The 22,691-nt window shown below is 57.8% G+C and overlaps 8 protein-coding genes across 8 annotated transcripts; all 8 read right to left on the reverse strand.

Annotated features, from left to right (window-relative positions):
- Positions 1 to 369: 369 nt before the first annotated feature.
- Positions 370 to 3,501, reverse strand: LBRM_19_0160 (conserved hypothetical protein; the record flags this gene model as incomplete). The annotated part of the gene is made up of 1 exon (XM_001564062.1): positions 370 to 3,501. One exon carries the CDS (start codon positions 3,499 to 3,501, stop codon positions 370 to 372), a length of 3,132 nt encoding a protein of 1,043 aa, XP_001564112.1.
- A 1,983-nt stretch (positions 3,502 to 5,484) lies between these two features.
- LBRM_19_0170 (conserved hypothetical protein) lies at positions 5,485 to 8,136 on the reverse strand (the record flags this gene model as incomplete). The annotated part of the gene is made up of 1 exon (XM_001564063.1): positions 5,485 to 8,136. The coding sequence occupies one exon, from the start codon at positions 8,134 to 8,136 to the stop codon at positions 5,485 to 5,487; it is 2,652 nt and encodes an 883-aa protein (XP_001564113.1).
- An 828-nt stretch (positions 8,137 to 8,964) lies between these two features.
- LBRM_19_0180 (conserved hypothetical protein) lies at positions 8,965 to 10,104 on the reverse strand (the record flags this gene model as incomplete). The annotated part of the gene is made up of 1 exon (XM_001564064.1): positions 8,965 to 10,104. The coding sequence occupies one exon, from the start codon at positions 10,102 to 10,104 to the stop codon at positions 8,965 to 8,967; it is 1,140 nt and encodes a 379-aa protein (XP_001564114.1).
- Positions 10,105 to 10,859: 755 nt separating this feature from the next.
- Positions 10,860 to 11,699, reverse strand: LBRM_19_0190 (NGG1 interacting factor 3-like protein; the record flags this gene model as incomplete). The annotated part of the gene is made up of 1 exon (XM_001564065.1): positions 10,860 to 11,699. The coding sequence occupies one exon, from the start codon at positions 11,697 to 11,699 to the stop codon at positions 10,860 to 10,862; it is 840 nt and encodes a 279-aa protein (XP_001564115.1).
- Positions 11,700 to 13,739: 2,040 nt separating this feature from the next.
- On the reverse strand, positions 13,740 to 14,309 carry LBRM_19_0200 (conserved hypothetical protein; the record flags this gene model as incomplete). The annotated part of the gene is made up of 1 exon (XM_001564066.1): positions 13,740 to 14,309. One exon carries the CDS (start codon positions 14,307 to 14,309, stop codon positions 13,740 to 13,742), a length of 570 nt encoding a protein of 189 aa, XP_001564116.1.
- Positions 14,310 to 15,302: 993 nt separating this feature from the next.
- On the reverse strand, positions 15,303 to 16,817 carry LBRM_19_0210 (protein kinase; the record flags this gene model as incomplete). The annotated part of the gene is made up of 1 exon (XM_001564067.1): positions 15,303 to 16,817. The coding sequence occupies one exon, from the start codon at positions 16,815 to 16,817 to the stop codon at positions 15,303 to 15,305; it is 1,515 nt and encodes a 504-aa protein (XP_001564117.1).
- A 1,196-nt stretch (positions 16,818 to 18,013) lies between these two features.
- On the reverse strand, positions 18,014 to 19,438 carry LBRM_19_0220 (putative seryl-tRNA synthetase; the record flags this gene model as incomplete). The annotated part of the gene is made up of 1 exon (XM_001564068.1): positions 18,014 to 19,438. The coding sequence occupies one exon, from the start codon at positions 19,436 to 19,438 to the stop codon at positions 18,014 to 18,016; it is 1,425 nt and encodes a 474-aa protein (XP_001564118.1).
- A 790-nt stretch (positions 19,439 to 20,228) lies between these two features.
- Positions 20,229 to 22,229, reverse strand: LBRM_19_0230 (conserved hypothetical protein; the record flags this gene model as incomplete). The annotated part of the gene is made up of 1 exon (XM_001564069.2): positions 20,229 to 22,229. One exon carries the CDS (start codon positions 22,227 to 22,229, stop codon positions 20,229 to 20,231), a length of 2,001 nt encoding a protein of 666 aa, XP_001564119.1.
- Between the last annotated feature and the right edge of the window lie 462 nt (positions 22,230 to 22,691).

Here is a 22,691-nt window from a genome sequence, read left to right on the forward strand (position 1 = left end):
GTGTGCTTGACCGGGTTACGTGGGGAGTTCATGCACTTCACGGTATTCAGAGGTGGCGGAGAGGAACGAGGTGTTGAGGGAGCAGACCCGCTCCCTCTCTTCTCTCTCGCATGCCACATTGGTCAGGGAGGATGCTGATGCGGCGTGTTGGCAATGGCGCACGAGATGAGTAAGCATGAGGATTCGCAGCAGGGGGCGACGAGCGAAAACAGGAAAAATACGCACACGTCTGAACACACGAAGACACACACACGCACACGGCCTGTGCAGCTGACAAGATGCGAGGGTGGTAGGAGAGGGCAGGTGAAGATGGGGACTCTCACTCACGTGAGTCAACACGCGGCACAGGAATCGCCACAACTGCGGTAATTAATGCTGCTGCTGCGGCCCCTTCCCAAAGGCGCTGGCTCTGGCAGCGACGCCCTTGCCTACTGCTTGGAAGCCCTTCGCCACCGCTTTGCCGGCGCCTTCGATGCCAGCTAAGATCTGTGGTTGGCTTGCCTTCTCCGCCTTGTACGCCTGCTCCTTCGCATCCATCCACTGCCGCGCTTCTTGCACAGCGACCGCCGCGTTGAGTGGGAAGCGCTGTGCTCCGCTGACACCCGGTAGGAGCTCACCAAGACGGCGCTGCCACAGAGGGACGCCCATGGCGCACTGCCTCTCGTACTCCTCGATGGCGTCCTTCCATACGCCGAAGTCGCGCGCACCATCTTGGTAGGCGCTTGTAATGGCGGTGTACAAACTCGACTGCATGAGCACGCCTGCCCGCATGACCGCCGTCCCCACCACACTACGCACGACGGTGCTCTGCAGTACGGAGCTCAGCTTGGGGATCATCGTGAGGATATACTCCATGCAGGATGCAAAGGCATCGCCATCAGCCTTTCTATTCTGTCGGCGCACCTCCACCCGTGCCTTCCAGTATGACACGCTGTCCACGGACTTCAGCCGCTCCTCGACCTCCTTCATGAGCGCCGAGAGCAGCCGCTCAATCCCGAGCTGCAACGACTTGGCGAAGAACTTGACGCAATGCGCCATCAGCTTCGGTGCGCCCATCGTCTGCGTCTTCTCCCGCTCGTACTCACACTGCCAGTGTAGCATGTACTGCTGCTCCGCGCACGATATCAGCACCGGCATCATGGAGCAGCTCGTTGCATACACAGCGAGCTGCAGCACGGCTCGCGCGTCGATGGACATGAGCTGACCTTGCATCGACTCGGCCACTGTGCGGAAGAGCACTGTCATGTACTTAAGCAGCATCTCGTCTACGTTGTTCAACTCCGACTGCATCACGGCGGTAGACGTGTCGATGATGATGGTGGAGTAGCACTGCGTGAGGAAGCCGAGAACACGCTCACCGATGCGTGGCACAGCAGCGCTGTAGGGAAGTGTTTGGACGCTACTTGTATAGGTGCTTGGGATGTTTAGCTCTAGCGAGGTGCACCTATGGAAGTTAAATCGTGTGACGAGCTTGGCAAACTGCTCGGCATCCGTGACCACAGCGGGGTCGAAAGTATCGCTCATAATGAGCTGCATGCAATCTACACAAGCCTGCTGCAGCCATGAGCTGATCAGCTGGTCGCTCGCCGTCTCCATCACGCGCGAAAGAGGCAGGTTGTTTAGCTCGACACACTTCACGTTGTTGGCAGCACAGTGGATGAGGGACTGCAGTATCTGGACCTGCTGTACAGCCTCGCTTGTCTCGTTGGGGTTCGCCAGCAGGACCTGCAGCACCTTGAGAGCGTGCTCGGTAATCTTGGCAGAGAGGATGGCCCAGAGCTGAATAATCTCGGCCCGGGAGCGAAGGTGGGGCGAGGTGGCGCAGTGAACTATATCCTCGATTAAAATGAACCCCATGACGGTAGCGCAGTACTGGCGGAACTTGCTGAGCACTTCAGCAGGCGACAGGTCCGTCAATGTCAACGGACACTCCAGCAGATCGGTGCGCGCCTGCTGCCACCTGCCCTCGGTGTAGTACTTGTCAAGGTACTCCTCGCGGTGCAGCTCTAGAAAAACGACTTGGATGCCGGCACCATTGGACACCGCAGTGATTGCCTCCGCTTCCTCAAACGGCGCCAGCTTCAGCTGCGCTGGCACGAACTCCTCGTTTAGCCACCACTGCTCGCTTGCCTCGGCCATGACGAGGTGCGAAGAAAGGCTGCCGGCGGTCACAGTTCCCCCCCACTCCATTGAGGCCTTCCCAATGGGGTACGCCTTGTCCCGCAGGACCCGCAGCCAGCTGTTGAGATGCTGTACCGCATAACTGAAGACATCCTGCGTAAGTGCGGGGATGCGGACATGCAGCACGTACTCGCCGATAGCGTACTCGCTAAGTGGCGCGGCGAGACGAAGTAGCTCACGCAGCGTGGCTACCGCCCCAACGAGCTGCTGGCGCTGCGTCTGCAACTCCGCTGTCTCCAGATACTCGGCCACGGCAATGGCTTTGGATAGAAGGCTGCGTACCTGCTGGAGGTTGTCGCGGGTGCTGCGTGAGAGCAGGAGGTTTGAGGTGGCCTTCTTCATGTTCACGACGGCGGTACGCACGAGGGTGGTGGCGCCGCTGAGCTCCTCGCCTACGAGCTCGGCGTCCCGCTCAGAGATGCTCACGCACTGCTGCGCGGCGTGGAGGAGGGCCGGGTAGTGGTGCTCACACAATGCCTCCACCTGACCTTCGTTTTCCTTGATGAAGACGCCCAAGTCCCGCAGCAGATCCTCCTCTTCATGCCGCATGTAAGCGTTCTTCAGCGTTGTGTAGTCGGCAAACTCGCCATCCACGAGGGAGGTGATGGCGATGTAGCGCGATGGACCCATGCGCAGTGCACCCTCAGCGCCTTTCTTTTTCCGTGCTCCTTCGCCCTGCTGAACCGCTGCGCGCGCGGCCGCCGAGGCGCGTGCCCCGGAGATGGACGTGCCACCACTGTCACCGTCCTCACTATCAGAGGAGCCGCCAGAATGGGCGTCGTCATCGTTATCACCAAGGTGGCGGCTACCGTGAAGCGCAATGCCACGTTCCTGCTGCTCAAGCAATGCCGCCGTGCGCTGTGCACTTTCAACGAGACACATAATACACTTTTCCACCTCCGCCGCATTCAGTGCCGATTTGGTCTCCAGTGTAACTGTGCTGAACTCGTTGACAGCAGCGTCCGTCGTCTCCTTGTACGACTGCAGCGTTGCCTTGATGGCGCGCTGGTCAAGTGACGTGAGAGTGACCCGGTGCGACTGCGCCGTCACAGACAGCTGCCTGTTTGCCCACACCGCATACAGCTTGAAGCCTTTGCTCCTGACCATGTAGGTATAGTATTTGGTGCTGAACAAGAAGACGTAGCGCCGGTTGCCTTGGTGCACGAGGAGCAGCGGGTTCTCGGTAGAGAAAAGAACACGGGGGGTATCGCAGTGGTCACGCAGCACAGCATAGATGCGACGATCTTTCTTCGTGGGAGTCGCGCTCTCCATTGTGTAACGAGAAGCAACACGGAGAGTGGGTGGGTTGGAGGCACACATACATACACGCAGCAGACGATTGCTTGCGTGCGATAGTTCCTTGAGGTTTTCAGGGCTGGAGAGTGAAGGGGGAGTAGTACGTACCTAAGGCAGAGGTGCAATGAAAACCGCGGCGGATGAGGTCTGTAACCCCCGCACTTGTAGTCTGAAAGTGTGCACATATGAGGGGAGTCAGAGGAGGGGGGCATGGGAGGGAAGCGGCGCATTCGTGGATTGCAGAGATGCGCTAGGGTGGGTAAAAGTGTTCACCGAGCATTCTGGTGAGCCGCCAAGCAACTGGCGAGCTTCTAAACATGAGCACGTGCACTGCTGTGTCGGTAGTCGCGCGAGCGTCGCTGTAGGGATGCGGCTGAATAGTAGGGTGGGGGCAGTTTGCTGGATGATGGAACGAGGTGCGCCTCCCCCTCTTTCATTGACTCGCTATGACACAAAAGACATGAAGCCAGGAAACGACTTGAAAGCACGACGAGACGCGCCCGTCTTTTGCCCCCCCCCCCTCCCCTCCTCTCACCTATATTCAGTTGTCTCACGTACTTCAGGCCGTAACTCCACGCTCGTTCGCACACGTGTACCTCGTCGGTCTACCATAGCCGCAATGCGCTTCGAGAGGAGACAACGATGGCGCGCGCACACACACGCACAGTGCCGCCGCTTCCTCGACAAGGCCGTTGACAACGTTGAGGTACCCTCGCACCCTTCCCCACCTGTGGCGTATGGGAAAAGAGAGTGAAAAACACACGCGCGATTTACGTGGATGAAGTCGTCCAAAGACGTCGCGGCAACTCTCACGGTCACTACGCGCGAGAGAAAAATGGGAAAAAATGCGAACTACGGAAATGTCCGCTCCTCAGCGTGCCCATTCCGCCGTAGAGCTCGAGCCAAACACCACCCCCACCCCCACCCGGCCCCCTGCCGCAATACTCTGCCCACCGCTTTCGCAGGCCGCCGCACAGCCGCACCCGCTGTCCCGGTCGCCACGTCGAGCCCCGCTGACAGTCTGCCCATCATATTGATAGTACAACCGTCTTCACTGTCGCAGGCCGCACCGACGCAGCGCCATCCAGCACCTGACCGCCGGCATCAGTAGCGACCCGTTTCTCTGGCCTCCCTAGGTCGTGGGCACTTGACCTGTCAACACTGGAAGCGTCTTGGCATTCGCAGGGGTAGGGGCTGCTTGGCTTCCCACACAGAGGGGGTACTGGGCCCTGAGGTACCACGCTGAAATGTGCTCCCCATCGTCAGGACAGGCCAACGTCCACTGGGTGAGAAGATGTACTACAGAGCGCGTAGCAGCTCAGCCACACCGCCCGCCCTTCACTTCCTTTTTTGGCTTGCTTGAGACACACGCCCACGCACTGTTGGGCTCCTTTGGGGCGCAGAGCAGCAGGACGGTTTCTCCACAGACAACACACCCAGAGAGGGACACACGCACGTGGCCGCCTTCACAACAGCCAACCACACCGGCATCTGAATTCTCTTCCATTATCAGGCAAAAACAAATCTAAGTAATGAATGTAATACAACACCAGCGCACCAGCGGAAGGAAAGAGAGAGAGGGCGTTGTGGGCGGATGTGAGCTGCAGACAGGCGGTGCGACTCCCCACGATTCCTTCACCGCGGCACTTGGTTCTCCTCAGTGTGGAGATATCAACACCGACACGCACATGTGCAGAGACACCGCACCCCACCTTCCTCCTCTGTTGTTCGGACGCCATGGCCGTGCATGAAACTCCTCATGAATCCGTCATCGTCAGCCGTCACCCTACGCTATACAGAGGCGCAGCAGAGCGGAGGGGTAGAGGAGAGCAGTTTTCCGTCTCATCTGCAGTCATCACCATTGTATTAAGGTCTGAGGTGGTGTGGCAGGGAGGTAGATGCAGGCTGCGCGGTTTGAGCAGGCGCTGTGGTGTTTTGCCGGGTCGTGTGACGACCGTTATATTTGTGGCAGCGTTGCCGATTGCCTCGCTGTCGCTGTTGCCATTTCTATGGTTGCGCATTCATCGTGGCTGGTGTAGTCGGAATCGGACGAGATAGCACCGGCAGAGCAGAGTCTGGATCGTGCCTCTGAGAGCTCAGTGTACGCTGTGATTCGATCGGCAGCGCAGCTTTTGGGTTCGTCTGGCCGCTGCAGCACGGAAAGAGACAGCTAAATACGACATACCAGCAACGGCGGCATCTCGCACAGAACGCGGAGCAGCAGTTGCACTCGCCACCTCCACACCCACAGCAGCTGTTCTCAACATCGCTGCCTACGTCACCGGGGGGCGGCATGTCGCTCGCTGTGATATGCGGCGGCGGCGGGAACTCTACGATGAGCTCGTTCCCGTTACCCCTTAGATCCACTGGAGGAGGCGGTAAGACTTCAGCGGGACCGTGGGCCTGAGAGTCGCCTTCACCATGACCCCACTCTGCGACTAAGGGGTATTCGGGGGTTTCATCCACACCTCGAATGCGCACCAACCGACGCCGCGAACTTCGCCGAGGGGCGTGTTCGCCAGCGTCGGTCTCCCCCGAAAGAGTTGCGGTGTCGGCAGTTCCAGTACTGTATGGTGTGTGTGCATTGCGCCCCGCCTTTGCACCTGCCGGCGCCGCTGAGACTTGATTGTCCGCATCAACACTAGCTGCGGTCGCGCCCACAGCTCGCGGCACTAGTGCGGGCATCGTCTCCGGTGACACGTACTCGGAGCAGAGCAGGCTCTTGAAATCACGATGAGAGAGCGGCGCGGGACTGTTGGAGGTGTACCAGAGCGCTAGCGGGCCATCCTTTTCTTTGTGCGTCGGCCTCCATGTTGGCGCGTTACACGGCCAGTTTACCATGGCCCATGGCTGCTGTCCAGCCCCACTCTGGCTGTTGTACTGCTGCATAGGGTCGACGAAGATGTGCTGCTGCTCAGAAACGGTGTGAGAGGCGGGGCTTGGTGGCGGCGGCAGCAGCTGCCATGATGCACCGATGGGCTGCTGCTGCCGCCCTGGCTGAGAGTGTCCAACAGAAGGCGAGACAGTGCTGTCTTCTCGTCTCTCGTTCGACGAAGGAGCATTTTCTAAGGCTGAGTTTCTGTCCGCCTCACCCTGGTGCGCCAGGGCGCGCGAGCGACTGCGGTGACGTCGCGCCTTCACCTTGATGCGGCGCTGCTGCGGCAGGTCATTATGAATAACAAGGTCACCTTTTAAGGGCCTACTAACCGCCGGCTCAGCGGGCTTTGCGGTTGCCTGCGCAGCCGAGCCGCCTTGCCTCTCGTCCTTTGCAACTGTGATGACCCCTTCCGCCGGCGCGCCACCAACCACCACCCCATTCTCTGTGTTGCCCGCATCGGTAGTGATCGACAACACCGGCGCTCCTTGCGACGGAGCCTGCGCCATTGCGCGGCCTGTCGGAGTTGGCGGAGCGGAACGAGTGAGAAAGTGGCCCTCTACAGGAAGGCTGTGCTCCAGCAACGAGTTGGCCTCGGGGGTTGTCCTATGAGGCAACACTCCTCCACTGGCGGTTGGCGCTGCGGCTGCGATGGACCGCGTAGCCGCCAACGCTTCTATTTTTGGTGTACCGCTTGACAGACTTATAGGCGCCGGTGGCCCATCCCCAACGACAGCGAGGCGCTCGTCTCTACGGGCATTTGCGGCGGCGGTGACAGACGTCGATGGCGGTGTGGCCATCTGCTTCAGCAGCGGCGCCACACCATCTCCTGACAAAGCTTCCTCGTAAGACCGCAGATACGCCAGTGCGCCTGCGTCTGTCGTGGCGCCGCTCGCCGACAGAGCCTTGGACGTGCGCCTCAGGTACTCCTCGAGTGCAGGTGTCGTGTCTGTGAGGTCGACAAGCCGCTGCATCTGCCGTATTGCGTCGTCTTCGACTGCAAAGCGATGTGAGTGGAGCGACCGACGTTGAACCTCTGCCGCGAAGTTCCGCTTCTGCTGGAGAAGTCGTAGCTCCTCTTCCTTCAACTGCACCTCCTTGTTGAAAATTGCTTTGCATGCTGCTGCTGCGGCGATTTCTTCGTCCTGCACCGCTATGTACGGCCTCGAAGCGACGCGAGACAGCGCGACAGCGCTCTGTTGCAGATGTGGTTTCACCTTCTTGTGCAGTTGTGCGCGTCGTTCATGCGAGGAAGCGGTACTGCTGCTGCTGGTAGATGTCGAGGAGGCTGATGTGCTGCTGGTGCTCGCCGAAGTCGAGCTCGTTCTTTCCGAGTCGGAGGACTCATACGAGCCGCTGCCGCTGGCAGTGCTGCCGGACGAACTAGACGAGCTGGTTGTACTACTTTCAGCGCTATCGGTGCTCGAGATGGACGAAGTACGACTTGTCTCTGTCCTGGCGGCGCTGCTGGAGGTGAAGCTGGCCGATCTCTTGCGGCGCGTGTGACGGTGCTTCGAATGGCGCTTGTTCTTGCGCTTTACATTCGCAGAGTTCGAGCGGTGTGGCGGTGGTGATGGAGGCGGTGGAGGCGGCGGAGCGCTACGATGTGAAGGTAGCTTTTCTGGGATAGGGTCATCGTTGAAGTACCGCCGCGGCAGGGGAGGGTCGTGTATGCTTTGGTGAGTATCATTCCACTTGCGAGAGTAGTGCGGTGCGTAGTGTGATCTGTAGTGGTCTCGGCTGCTGCCACCGCTGTACCAGCGATCGATGTCATCTAAGTCCATTCTGCCGATGTCGGTCGCAACTGAGCGACACTGTGCAGGTTAGGGGGAGAGGAGGAGGAAAGGGTAGCGGGGTAGTGCAAGCGAAACGATGGTGAAATGACAATCGAGAAATTTGCAGCGCAAGAGGGCAGGCGCTCGGGGCGAGATGGAGGGAGGTGGTGCATGAAGGGCGTCACCGCCAAAGAGGAAAAGGAACCAAGTCCGATGCACTAATCCTCTGCTTCATTCCGGCGAGGAATGCGCAGTGCTTCTCCGTGAAGTCAGGTGAGCTGCCGGCTGAGTGTGGGAGGCGCCCAAGGGTGGCCCCGACTGCCCAGCACCGTAGCAGACCTTTCCTATACCAGCCTTTTTCTTCGTCCCTCGTGGGTGTTTATGTTTATGACGTTTGTTCGCCACGCACAACCAACACGCATCAGCACGCACGTGCATATGCTTGGCAACACCGACATCCATACTTGAAAGCAAAACAGAAACGAACAGAGGAAGAGAAGGGCACCCGTGCGTCATGCGAGTACCGCACTGAACCTACAAAAGGAAAGAAACATGAGCGCGCAGCCGCACCTCAGCCGTTGTGCCGCCTTCACCGTTTAACGTGGGTTATTCACATTCCATCGCGCTCATCCATACCATTTCCTTTCATTGCCACCCAATCGAGCAAAGCACACTCCGAGTCGCCGACAGGAGTTCTCCTTCTCCCTTTGTTTTTTTTTTCCAGCTGCACCGATAACAGCAGCAAGTGGGACGCACTTCGCTCACACCGCCTTAATGCGGGGCTCTCTTGTTGCAGCGAACGGCCCTCGGCGTAGGTGCCGCGTACGTCATGTGGCGTCAAAACGAAGTGTCGGGCTCCATCCAGATGCGTGCACGGAATGTTTTGTACAAGTCGCGCACCAGCGTGCGAAAGTCGAGCCGGTGCATCGACTGGTAGTAGAAGGTGAGCTTGCGGCGGTCGAATTGGTACTCGGCGTCGACGATGCGCATGGGTAGCCCATTCTCCTGTACCTTCTCCTGCGCTACCTCCACGGCGCGCGTCTCGAGCTCTGTCTGCACACCCTGCAGCTGCGTCACCTCGAGCACACTCGCAACCCGCAGAACTTTCCCTACACCCTTGTCGCGGTTCTCACCGAGCTGGTGCGCCTCCGCGCCCTTCCACGTGTGCGTGACGAGGCCAATGTCCTCTCCTCTGTCGCCGCCGACCACAACGTGCTCACCCGGGGCTACGTAGTAGGGAGATTCATACTGCAGCATGCGCTTGCGCTTGAACTCCACAAGCACCTGGCAAGGCCCGTTGTAGTCCTCCGGTGGTGTGGAGGGGGTTCTCACTGACTCTGCGTTGGGTCGCCGGCGCCGCTCTGCTTCCTCTTCGGGGTTGAACGGCGACATCGCTACATTTTTGCTGACCACCTCGTCGACCAGGTGGTCGTAATTCAGCTGGCCGCGACTGATCGGTGGCGAGGCCATCGGCGGTGAGCCGCTATTGTTGTCGTCAGATGGGTACATGTGACGAGGCGGGGTGATCATGGCATCTGCGTGTACACTGAGTGCCGGAGCACCTGCGTCAAGACCAAGGTGCTCCTGCAGCTGCCGAAGCTGCGCCAGGAACGCAGCATGGCTCGCTTGCAGATTGGACGAGGACTGGCAATACCATCGATCCACGGCGCTTTGGATTTCATCCACGTCCTGCACCAAGAGTGTTGTGTTCATCATTCGTCTTCGCTGAGTCGTGCCTTTCGCTGGGTAGGTGTGTTTGCAGATGTGCAGCGAAACGTCACGCACAGAGAAGGAAGACGAGGCCAGAGGTAGTGAGAGAGTGCAGGTGACAAGCAGGCGTACGTGGCACAAAGCCTCCGCGAAGCGGGCAAGACGAGCAATGCGCAGGAGCAGCACTGAAAGTAAGATAAATAATGCCCGCGCGAAAGGGGGAGAGGAGAAGGGGATGGAAGTCTGTTCAAGTGTGAGTAGGAGCATTCGAGGCGAAAGAAAAGGGGAGCGACTCGGTTGCGTTCACATCTTCTCCCACCCGACAACGTGAAAAGCCCACGTGAAGGACAAGCGCATCCACGAGGAAAGAGGCGGGAGGAGGAGCACTATCCAGCGCAAATGATTAAAAGGTGAAGTGCGTATGAGAAGAGTGTAACGGCTTGGAGGAGGAGTACGGAAGAGGGGCAGCGACTCCTCTACGTAGAGAAAATAAGCGGCAGGCAAAGACGAGTCGCACGTCGTAGGGCTTGTCAACTGTAGGCCAGATACGCATGTGATGCCCTATACCCTCGCACGCTTGACCCCTTGGAGGACGGACACGAGCCCACCCATCACCACATTGCCGGATTTGAGACTGACGTGCTTTTTTCTGCCTCGTCTAGCCGCGCAATACGGCTCGCTGTGGCCCCCTTCATACCTTCTTGACCATGTCAGCTATAGCCCCTCCCTCCCCCCTACACACACAGCAGGGGCGCGCAGGTGAGTCTATACACACTCAGCAACATCCTCAGTGATGTGTCCTTCGGATCGCGCTGTGGTGCAACCATAGGCGCTGCACCACAGCGCGCGTGTGCCTCAACGTGCTCCGCGTTTTCAGTGTCTTATCATGTGCCAGTGGCCTCCTTGTCGCTCGAGCACAGGTGCGGCGAACGCATAACGGAGGCGGTGCGAAAAGAAAAACAAAAGGTGCGACAGCGCCAGGCGGGCGGTGTCGGCAGTGGTGAGGAAAGTGGCACATCTGCCTACCAGGCCACAAGTGGATCTCGGTCCTTTTCGGAGACCAGCACGGTGGTTCCCTCTAGCCTTGCCTGCAGTGTGCGCTGTAGCACCGCCCTGAGAAAGCCGCGCTCTGTGTTTGTGTGCTCGCAGAGAATAACCGCCCGCCCAGCTGCCGTGGCGGCCAGAACGTCGTGGTGGCCCATCTCACCAGAGAGCAGCACGTCCACTGGGAGGCGCAGCAGCCGAAATACACCGGCGCCGCTGCCGGCACACAGGGCTACGGACGATACCCTGTGCGACGGCTCCCATGAGTCGGGCAATGCCACTCGCACCGTGGGCAGGTTCAGCTGCTGCTTCAGTGACTCCACCATGAAGCAGAGTTCCACCTCCTCCTTTAACTTGACAAGGCGGCCCATTCCGGTGGCCTCCGTTGCCTCCTTGGCGTTCGGTGCGTACGACGAGGTGGGTTGGATGGGACCGGCGGTGTAGGCAACGTCGCCTGCAACCAAAGAGGCAAGCCAGTCGTTGATGCCGCCGTCTGCAGCGTCAAGCGACGTGTGTGGCGCGTAGATCGACATCCCTGCTGAGGCCGCCTGCAGGATAATACGCTGCTTCGGATCCTGCAGTGTCAAGCGTTTCACAGGGCGGAAGAGCGGTGGGTGGTAGGCAAGAATGACCTCAACTTTCTTTTCTAAGCACTCTTCCATCACCTCCGGGGTGAGATCGATGGTGAGCATTAGAGTGTTGCTCTTGTTTGGTGCTGGAGACTCAAGCAGAACACCAACGTTGTCCCACGAGTGATCTGCGAGGCTGAGTGGGGCCACATCGTGCATAACCTGCACCACACGCTGAAGAAGCGCCATGGTGGACACTACACATGCGGCGGCAACGGTGCCACGAGAATAAGAGGCGAGGTGGCTGGGAGGAGAGAAAGATGTCGACCTCGCTGCCACAATGGGGAGTGCGTGAGTGAGTGCCGGTAGGGTGACAAGAGAGAGGCTCGTGTTTTGTCCTCCGCCTCTAGCGAGGTCATTTGATGTGTGGTGCGGGGGGGGGGAGGAGGAAAGTACACCGAGGAGCAGCACGTAGTACAAACCGCAGGCGAAAACTTTGAAGGGCGGAGACGAGACGCGGTTAGATGAGAGCACACACAGTGGGTAGATAGTTGTGCAGCATGGGAGGAGAGGAGCTGGGATGCAGGAAGGGGAGGGGGAAGGAAAGGACCGGGACTTCCAAGGCGCACTACACTCGGACTAATGTGTAGTAGAGCGACGTGCCATTGCAAAGCACGGAGGGGCTTCACCGAAAACCTGTGCTCAGTGCTCACGGTACCCTGAGCAAAGCCTTTGGAAGAAGGTGGTGGTGGCTGTCCACGTCACTTTTTTACCTCTTTTCTTCCGGAGTCGAGACTGTACTGCACTTCTCTCTCGTAGTGCCTCTTGGGCGCGCTCGTGATTACACCTGCACACACGTCACTTGCCGCGCAGTCACTCCCTGATGGTGCAGCGAGAACGAGGGGGTGAGTGTTGAGGAGGAATCGGGGTAGAAGATGAAGAGTCAGAGGAGGGGTGAGAGCCGATGTGTGTGTGTGTGTGTGTGGAGCAACCAAAGAAAGGCAAGGAGGTTGCGAAAGCACAAAGACAAAGGACGACACGCAATGGATTGCCACCGTACAAGTCGTTTCTCTTTCTCCCACTCAGCCAAAAAAACGCACGACTTGTACCACCCGCACCCAGGCAGAGGCACAGAGGACAATCTCTGTGTGTAGGCTCATCTACGTGGGTGATGGGTGTTCATCACCCCAGCATCGGGAGCAGAGAACAGGGAGCAGGGGAGAGGGGGCGGGGGTGCGTTATTTTCGATAACACTTCTTGTCACTGGTTAAGCACAAGGGGGGTGCCACTACCCCAATAGCATAAGTATGCTAACAAGGAGAAGGGAAGGGTGGGAGGAGGAGAATAATAATGATAGAGCCCATCATCGAGGTGCTGGGATTAGCGACGTGAAGGACATGGGCTTTCACCGGTGTCGTCAGCTACGCACATCATCTAGGAAATGGGGGAGTGAGCTGATATGTGTTTGCACATGTACGATGGCGTGTGTGGCAAACATGCCATGCAGGGTGTAGGGCCATCACAGTACATAGCGCACGTGCAGGCACGCAAAAGCACGCGAATTGCTTCCATCCGCGTACGAGCCAGTCACCCAGACTCGGACCCTTCCTCTCCCCACCCACACGCGAAGATAAAGATCTGGGCGCCTTTCACACTCTTCGTGGCTCGTTCAGCTGTGTAGTTCCAGGCGGCTACAAGGACTGGGATGTCGCGCGACACAGTGATGTACACCGATGATTCGCGGACCGTTGCGAAGGGATAACGGGAAGGGAAGGGAAGGGGGGATAAGAAGAAGAGGGGGGACGTCCTTCATGTTTGCCGATTCGAATGAGAACGAGAGATCAAAGAAGAAAGTACAAAGAGAGCCCATGGGCAGACACGCGCACACGCCTCCCCCCCGAGCACAACAGCGGCAGAAAGCGTGAGAGAAGGAGAGGAGAGACTGTGAAGAGGAAAAAAAACTGGGGCAGATGGAAATCGAGTCCACAGGCTCCACACGGGTGTTTCGGGTCACTCAGTAGTGGTATCGACCAGCTACCAGTCTTATGAGTAACAGAAATGGGAGGGGGAATCGCACGGAGGATGAGAGAGGTAGAAAGAGAAAGGGCGCGACTTCGGTTTGAGACCCCTCACACACTCTCATGGGTACATCTCTGTACACATCTGCAGTGGGGGGGGGGTGATGCTATTCATTTCTTCGCTCTCTCCTTTTCGGGTGCGCGTGCGTACTTTTCTGCTTTACTGACCGTAAGCGAAATTTAATTTTCTCTCGTGTGCTCAGCGCGCGATTCAGCTCCCCTCACTGTACATGAGGCGAGAGTTTCCGTCATACAGGCAGAGGTGAAAAACATAATCAGAGAACTCCCAAGGTGAAGAAGCGCAGTCTTTTGGGTCGAAGACGTGATCTCGCAACATGGCACTAAACACTTCGGAGAGCTTTGGGCCACTGTGACACCGCATAAACCGCCGCGCACTTGGTGCTGACTCGATCAGCCAGCGATAGTTTCGGTATGCACCTTTGCATCTGCTGTGGACACTGCTGAAGTTCTGAGAGCGCTGCACCACGATGACATCATCTCGCCTCTCAAGAGACCACCAGTACGAGGCTGTTTGGAGAATAACAAAACAACGTGACTTAGCGAACACGTTCAGTACGCTGAGGGGCCCAATGGGTTCCTCGAACTCCTCGATGGACGTGATATACTCATGAATGCTGGGTTGCTCGCGCAGACGCTCGACCACCTCTTCCAGCGTAAGAAAACAGCGCATCTTCTCCTTATACTGGCCTCTTTGTGCTTCCTCGTCTGCAAAGAGGTCGAGGTAATGCTCACGTCTCCCGCTGTACGCACCGTTGAGCATGGCTGAGCAACGAGTCGCGGTGGGGGTGGCGGGGCAAGGAAAGAAAGACGAGAAGGAGCGCGAGATGTCGGCGGAAAGAGGCGCGCCGGACCATGACACCAACACTGTGCTGGATGAAAGAGAGACCAAACAGGAATCTGGACGTGCGTAGCGAGCTTTCTGTCGAGTTGTTCTCTTACACACACACACACACGTTTACTCCTCTGTGAGGGCAGCGGGGATGGACGCAGCCCAATAAGGGTGAGATGAGCGCGAAGACACCTCTCAGCGGGCAGTGGGGTATGTGTATGATGATGGGCACACGGCTCCGCCACGAGAGTGGCGGCTACCTTTTCGATATTTCTAAACTCTCTTCGAACTTCAAGGAGTCAGATAATCGGAGCAGCGATGCAGAGGCTTTCGCTGAAATCACGTAGGTACGGCGCTCAGTGTGACCAAACTCGGATGTAGTGCGGAGGGGATGCGGTGCGCGCTGCAGCACCCGTCATCCGGTTGATTGGAGCGCAGCAAATCAGCAAAAAGTAAAGGCAGTGCAGGTGCAAGTTGTTTGCGGCGGGAGGAGCCCTGAGAGAGATGAGAGAGGCGTAGGGGAAAGAGATGAGTCAACTCAGGTGAGGGCGTGAATCGGGCGAGGGTAGATCATGACGATGCTGGGGGACGGGGATGACGGAAGCTTCATTATGTGCCACCTCGAAAGAGTTCAATCCATGTTGAGAATCTTGAGCACCTGCGTCTTCCCCCACGCTGTGTGGAATACACGGCATCCCTGCGGTCTGCACGCTACTGTGTGCCTCCTTTCCTCAAAGACCAAACTAGAGAGCGAGTGACGCCAGTAGACACACGCACCGAGCGTATGGACGCAAAAAACCTCCCTTTTTTTCAGTCTTTGCAACTGACGTCCTGCAAACGGGTGATGCAGCGCCCATGCCGCAGGCGAGGTGCACTTGAGCGACCCAACAATGCGTACGTGCTCATGTACGTACGCTTGCACTATCAGTGCTGCAGCTCCTTCCGCTTGACTTCTACAAGCCGGAACATATTGTATGCAGGAAGCGGAATGGCGCTCGGCACGCACATCGTCGGTGCTGTGGTGAACCAGGCGTCACCGAGAAGTGCCTCGGCGGTGGCCCGCTCCCCCGGTTCCAGACAGAGCATCCGGCGCAGAAAAACAGATTCTGCTGGCTTAATGCCGTAGTTGCTGCACCGCTGCTCGAACGTGTTGGGACGACCAAGGGCGAGAGGGAGAGGACAGCGGGCGGTACTTCGGTAGTACACCTCGCTGGAGCTGGACGGGGACCCAAGCCAGTCCACAATGTTGGCGAGGCACTCCGCTTCGTTGCGACTCTTTGCGAATGGCGTGCCGCCCGTCAACATCTCGAAGAGAACGCACCCGCAGCACCACATGTCGAGGCTGAACGTGTAGTGATTGTGTGCCCCCACCAACACCTCCGGAGGCCGAAAAGCAGTCACACAAGGTGGGCCTGTCATGGCTCCTGCTGCAGCGCAGAAGCGTGACCACCCAAAATCGATCAGCTTCACCACTCCTGTATGATCGACCATGACGTTACTTGGCTTCAAATCGCGGTGAAGGACTTTGTGCCGGTGGAGGTATGCGATCCCGGCGATGATCTGGCGAAAAATGCACTTGACAACGTGCAGCGGCATGCGCGGATGCGTGGAGGCAGTGGTCGACGCTGTGCCATGGCCGGTGCTTTGTGTGGTTGACGGCCACCGACGCAGCAGAGATGTGAGATCGTGTGCGATAACTGGCATCAGCAGCACCAAACTACCGTCGGAGAGGATATGGTAGTCAAGCACTTGGACGATGTTCGGATGCTGCAGCGCTGCAAGCAGCTCCACTTCTCGAAAAGTGCAGCGGTGGATGCCCAGACTGCGGCGCCGGAAGCTGAGCAGCGTGTGCATGCGCTTCATGGTGATGTACGTGTGTGCCACGGTGTCGTAAAGAACAAATACTTCGCCGAAGGTGCCCTCGCCTACTTTCAGCACTCGCTGATATCGCTGGAAAAGTGCATCCGCAGTGAGAGACGACTCACCGACGCTAGCGTGAGCCAACTCTGCGAAGCGCTGCTGCACTGAAGGGAGCATGTGCTCAAGGCACACTCGCTTGCGCGCTGAGTGGCCATCATCGGTCACGTCTCTGTTCCGGTCATCCGGTTCCCCTCCCATTTGAGGAAGAGCGCAGTTTTGAACAAATTCGCGGCGATGGCAGCGGAACTGCACCGCAACTCGGCGCAATGCTACCTGTCGTGATGAAGCCCCACAGGCGTGGACGGGGAGAGTGGCGCCTAACTCAGATGTGAGTGGTAGCAGGCGGCGATCATTCAAGTGAGTCTGCGCTTGGCAGCTCGGTGTTCGACACACACAGAGGGAGCAGCAAGAGAAGAAGATGGGGAAAAATCGGAGAGAATCATCGTTGTCCTGGAGGTCACACAGCATACTTGTATCCCTACACGACCATACGGGCACGCGGACGCTAGGGCCGTCCATTGCCGCATGGCACTCAAGCGACGAGATGCTTAGGGTTGCATTCGCCGAATGAATGTACAACAGACGCACATGTGCACCTCTCCGTACCAGCGAGCACACCTTTCATGTAGTGATACCTCGCAGAGCCAGCACCTAAGAGAATCCTTGTAGGCGCAGCGTAGCTCCGCATGGGGTGTGGGCAGGTTGTTCGTAATGAAAGAAAATGAGAAAAATTCTCCTTTAGCTGGGTTGAAGTCGGCGCAGTGGTGTAGTGTTGTGCCGGCTGTTTTTCTCTATGGTATGCAAGCCGGCGTGTGCAAGCGCTGGCCGAGGTGCCCCAGTCGTATCTTTCGATCTTGCTCGTGCTGCTACTTTTTCACATCAACAACGCACAAGCAGCTGACGCACGATTCGCGTAGGTTTACCAGAAAGAGGAGGAGACGGGAGGAATGACAGCTGTACGACTATGCGTCAGGAGAAAAAGAGCCGTGCGTGAATACACTCACACTCGCACTGAGCCCACTCTCTTTTACGTTGTTAGGTTTACGCCTCGTGCTGCGTGGCACCGCGCCCAGCGCCTCATTTGCGGCACGGAGCAACCAAGAACAGAGAACCAAAAGCTACGTGAATTGCGGTTTGATGCTGTGAGGCGATGACGTGTAGGGGACTTCCTCCCTTCTCCCCTCATTCCTCTTTCTTCAAAACGCCGTCTCTCCCCATCTCTGTCTTTCCCAATGACACATACGTCACTGCTGAGCACCACTAGTCATGCTTGTGACCAAGGACACGCCGCGCGCCTTCTTCTGCTGCTCAGACGCCCTGAGGGAGCGGATAACTTCAGCCGATGCTACCCAAGAGGCAAACGTGAGAGGAGCATCCGTCGAGGTTGCCTGAGTGCGGTTGCGTCATCGGCGACAGATGTTTCTTCGCCTTCCTTCGGTAACGGGGATTAGGCGCGCAGGAGAGAGCGGAAAGGTGAACCAAAGGGACCCTAGTCTCCACTATCGGAGACCAGAGGACGCGGAGGACTAGACTAGGGTGCCGCAGACGTGCATGAAGGTCGTGCCGGTCGAGTTAGCGAAGAGCGGGCGCACTTATTTTTCTGTTCACATTTCCGTGCAACTACAGCATGGCAGCGAGAGGATAAAGGCTCACACGTCAAGGCGCTGGTCACCGTGGATGGTCACCTTTGCACCGATCACGCACACTGACGGTTCTTACGCCTTCTCGCCCGCAGGAGCTTCTGCCGGGAACTTGAGCATCTCTGTCCCCATCATAAAGGGGCGCAGAACCTCGGGGATGACGATGCCTTCCTCGGTCTGGTAGTTTTCGCAGATGCAGCACATTGTGCGAGTGACAGCGCAGAGGGTGCCGTTCAGCATGTGGCAGTATTCCTTTGTGTTGTTCGCCGTGCTGCCCTTTGTATTCGGGCCGAAGCGGCAGTTAACACTGCGGGCCTGGTAGTCCGTGCAATTCGAGCACGAAACAAGCTCGCGGAATGCACCGGAGCCAGGGAACCATGCCTCCAGATCGTACTTCTTGGCGGCGGCATTGTTGAGGGCTCCAGAACAGATGTTGATGACGCGGTACGGCAGACCAAGGCTCTCGTTGAAGTCCTGGGAGGTCTGCATCATCTCCTCCAGCATTTTCCACGACTGATCCTCGCGAGGTGAGCATACGACAAACTGCTCAAGTTTGTCGAACTGATGGACACGAAAGATACCAAGAGTGTCGCGGCCGTGCGCCCCAGCCTCCTTGCGGAAGCACGACGAGACGCCCGCGTACTTAATCGGTTCATTCATTTCTGTAAACCACTTGTTGGTGTGATAGGCAGCAATGGGCGCTTCGCTCGTTGCAATCAGGTACTTCTCGTCTCCGTCACCGGACACCTTGTAGAGTGACTCGTCGAATTCCGAAAGTTGCGCCACTGCACCCATGTATTCCTTGTTGAGGAAGAACGGCGGATAGAAAGGCTCGTAGCCGCGGGCGATGAGGAAGTTGAGCGCGTACGAGATGAGAGCGAACTGCAGCTGCACAAGACCGCCGCGAAGAACAAAAGCGCGGCCGCCCGCCATCGCGGTAACCGTCTTGGATGTATCCATGAGGCCCAGGCGCTCCATGCAGTCTACATGTGTCATCTTCATGCGGCGTGTCACATCACCAAAGGTGCGCACGACCACGTTGCCAGTATTCTCGTCGTTCGAAACCGGCACCGACTCGTGCAGGACGTTGCCAACGCTGATCACCATACGATCCCGTTCCGCTTCTTGCTCCGCGGCTAGCTTTGCAAGTCCCTCCACCTGCGTCGTCAGTGCCTTGGAGAGCTCCTTCAGCTGAAGAATGCACAACGACTCCAGCTTCTGTGCGTCCAGTGTGCCCTCCTGGGCCGCGCTCATGACATCTGCCGGCACCTCAGAGCTGTCGCCGTCCGCCTCCTTGGCCTTCTTCTTGGCACCGACGGCCTTGCTGCAAGTGTTGATCATCTTCTTGCTAGCTTCAGTTAGAAACTGCGTGCGACGCCAGTGCTTGTCGACTTCGATAATTTTATCAACGATCTCCGGCTTGGCGTAGCGGCGGCGCTCCGACTCGCGCACTACATCCGCCATCTCGGGATCGCGGAAAAGCTGGATGTCGAGACCCATGATGAGCGTGAAAACGAAAAAGTATGCCTAGCAGCACGCACTTGCGTTTGCTTATCGTTTTCCGAAGAGAACAAAGGAATGGTGCACGTGCTTGTTACCCACAGGTGCGATAAGAGAGGCGATTCTTTGGCAGGGCAGCAAGTGACGAGTGCCAGTGAGCGTCAAGTCAAGAGAACGAGTCAAAGAAGCCCCCAAGGCACACTATCCAGTTCAAACAGAAAGAGAAAAGAGAAAACACCTGATGGCGGTAGTGAGGGAGATGGTTTGGGGCACAGCAGAGATGGGATATGGTACTCTTCACGTGCAGCCACGAGGATTCCTCAAATTCGTAAAGCACTCGCGCGCACACGCTGTTGCTCAGCACCTGTAAAGGAGTGAGTGACAGATTGTTGAACACAACAAATGGGAGGTCCCGCGGACGTCGTGTAAAAGGCTGCGCGTGCCTGCGTATGAGATACCCCTCGTCTGCGTGTTCCCTCGAACCATTACCTGACACTGCATGTGCGAGAAGCTGTACTACTTGAGATGACGGACAGTACCCACGCACGCGCGCTTCTGCAGGCAGAAGTCGGGAGTTGCCCTCTGAGAGACAGGGGGTCGTCACCCCTTCCCCAAAGCAGCACATATCAGCGTAGTCGTTGTATAGCATAAAGAGCAAAGAGTGAGGACTCGACTGTACATAGATGAAACAGTACTCGACATGCGCCAAGAAAAGTTTCAGATACATTTTTGAGTGGCGCACACATACACGCACGGCATCACACAATTGGCGCCACCACCGCATTGGGGTCTACTGGGCAAACAAACGGCGCTGAAGGTCGACCAGCAACGTATCCGCGTTGGTGAAGCCGCTATGACGCGCAACCTCGACAATAGTCATTACGGTTTCCACAAACTCGACAAACGACTGCTCCGTCCCGGCATCTTCGTCCAGTAGTTGCACTTGCCTGTTCTTCGCCGTGGCAGAAGCCACCATCTCCTGTGCCAAGGAGGGTTCTTCAGCGCCTGTCTTTGCGTTCGAAGCCGTACTATGTCTCAACTCCGGCTCCTCCTTCAGCCACGCCAGCTTCTCGAGGACACATGCAGGACTCATCTGGTACGTCGCAAGCGTTCGTTCCATGGCTGTCAGGCAGGACCTCAGTGACACACCGTATCGATCCCCATCCTTCACGCTTTGGAGCTCAGCGTAGCAGCGCTTCAGCGAACTGAGGTGGCGCTGCACATCCTCCCTGTGCTGCAGAGAATTGGGCAGAAAGGTGACAGCCACCGCGCGCGACGATACCCCGTGGACGCGACTGAGCGGACCATCCAGTAAAGCGCTCACCTTTGCTTTCACTGTTGTGAGTGTTGGGCCGCCGTTCACACCCACCGCAACGCGGATCAGCCACTCGCAGAATTGACGGTAGTTGAGAGTGCCATCCGCTTCGTTCACTGCGGAGAGGGCTGCCTCCAGGGTGGTCGTCGCCCTTGCACCTCTCCACGTCGCAGCCTCCACGCGCAGAACCTCGGCTACTGCGCGCAACGCGGAACCGATCGAGAAGCGTGAGCCGAGTATGTGTGCGTCGTGGAGGAGGCACAGGCACTGCGTGAGCGTCATACGACCCGGCAACCGGCGCTGCCACCAGTCGCTGCGCGTTGTAGGCAAGGCCACATGGGCACTTCGACGGCCGTAGTCTTTGAAGAGGGTTTTCAACTGTGTGTTGTAGAGTAGTAGGAGGAGGGGCATCGTGACCTGCAGATCGTCCTCGGTCTCGAGGAGGCTGCCTAAGCCATGAGGTGACACGGAGGGTACCACGGAAAGTGGTGATTCCTCCATGGTTAGCACTGTCAATGCCTCTTCGGCCGCTTCTGCGTCTTGTTTTGATGCTGTGTCCATCGCCTGCACCTCTCCAACCGCAGAGGTAAAGTGACCGGCACCTCTTTTAGCCCCAGCAGCCCACCCACCCTCGTAGCAGCTGCCGTCTGCGTAGTAGAAAGTGCCGCTGCCGTGGCGTTGCCCGTGGCGGTACGCACCAACGTACACGTTCAAAAGTGCCTCGGCAGGCGCAGTATACTGGGAGGGTACCACGAGCGGAGTGGGGGATGGCTCAAGGAGGAAGCTCTTTGGCATGGTGACGTACGTGGACACGCCGTTGCCGTGTGGACACCCAGCCTTCCACTCCCCCTTGTACAACTCTCGGTAAACGCAGCCACTCCGGTCCACCCAGCCCATCACCCCGTTCCCGCATGGCGTGTCTTCGCTCCACGCACCTTCATAGATGTCGCCCGTGCTGTATCGCAGGCAGCCGTTGCCGTGGCGTGCATTACGCTGCCACTCCCCCTCGTACACACTTCCGTCAGGGTACGCTTGGGTACCGTGACCGTGTCGCATCCCACTGTGCCAGTCACCAGTGTACCGGGACTTGCCGGCGTCGGACACTAGGGTGCCGCGGCCGTGGCGCACGCTTTCACAGAGGTCCCCTGTGTACACGTCGCCGTTGGGCCAGTGTAAGGAGCCGCTACCTGTCACAGTGCCGTGCTGGAACGGTCCACAGACTGTGCGGCCGTCGCTCCACCGTTGAACGCCGGTGCCAGAGGGCTCGCCTTCGTGCATCAAACCAGTGAATTCATAACCCATTCGAGAGTACAGTGTTCCAAGACCCTCCAGCACGGGGTACGAGGCGCTATCTACCTGCCTTGTCTCGCCCACATAACTGTCCACGGCAGCCATGGTGCGCAGCGATCCCCAGGATCGAGGTCGACACTTCTTAAGGGCGGCGTACGCTGCCTCATCCCGAACAGCCGTCTCCATCTGCTCGCGGCAGCCGAGCGACTAAATCAGCGGGATCTCCTACACCGCACTAGTCTGTCGAAGATAGCGCACTTAAGTGGCCTTCGGGCAGTAAAGTCACGTGACCGCACCGTCTTCACAACACACCTTGGAGGTGTTTATGTAGGTGTGAGTGCTTCCTTCTGCACCCGATTGAAGAGGAGCAGTGAGGGAGGAATATTACACTTCTGAGGAGCGGATGCAAGGGGTGAACGAGGAAGACAAAAAGAGATGCAGGTCTGCCGACAGGCGTAGAGTCTTCGAGGGCATGACAGATGGAGCAGGCGTGCATGCTGCTTTCGACTGAATGACGGGAGCCGCAGAAGTCTTCCACTGAGTATGAGCTGGCGCTACATTCACTACAGCAACGTAAAAAGTAATGCGCATTCAGTTGATCTTCTGCTCTGCAGCGCAGGAAATCAAGAAGAAGAGGGAATACTGGGA

The sequence above is a fragment of the Leishmania braziliensis genome, chromosome 19 (assembly GCF_000002845.2).
Source record: "Leishmania braziliensis MHOM/BR/75/M2904 complete genome, chromosome 19".
Classification (NCBI taxonomy): domain Eukaryota; phylum Euglenozoa; class Kinetoplastea; order Trypanosomatida; family Trypanosomatidae; genus Leishmania; species Leishmania braziliensis.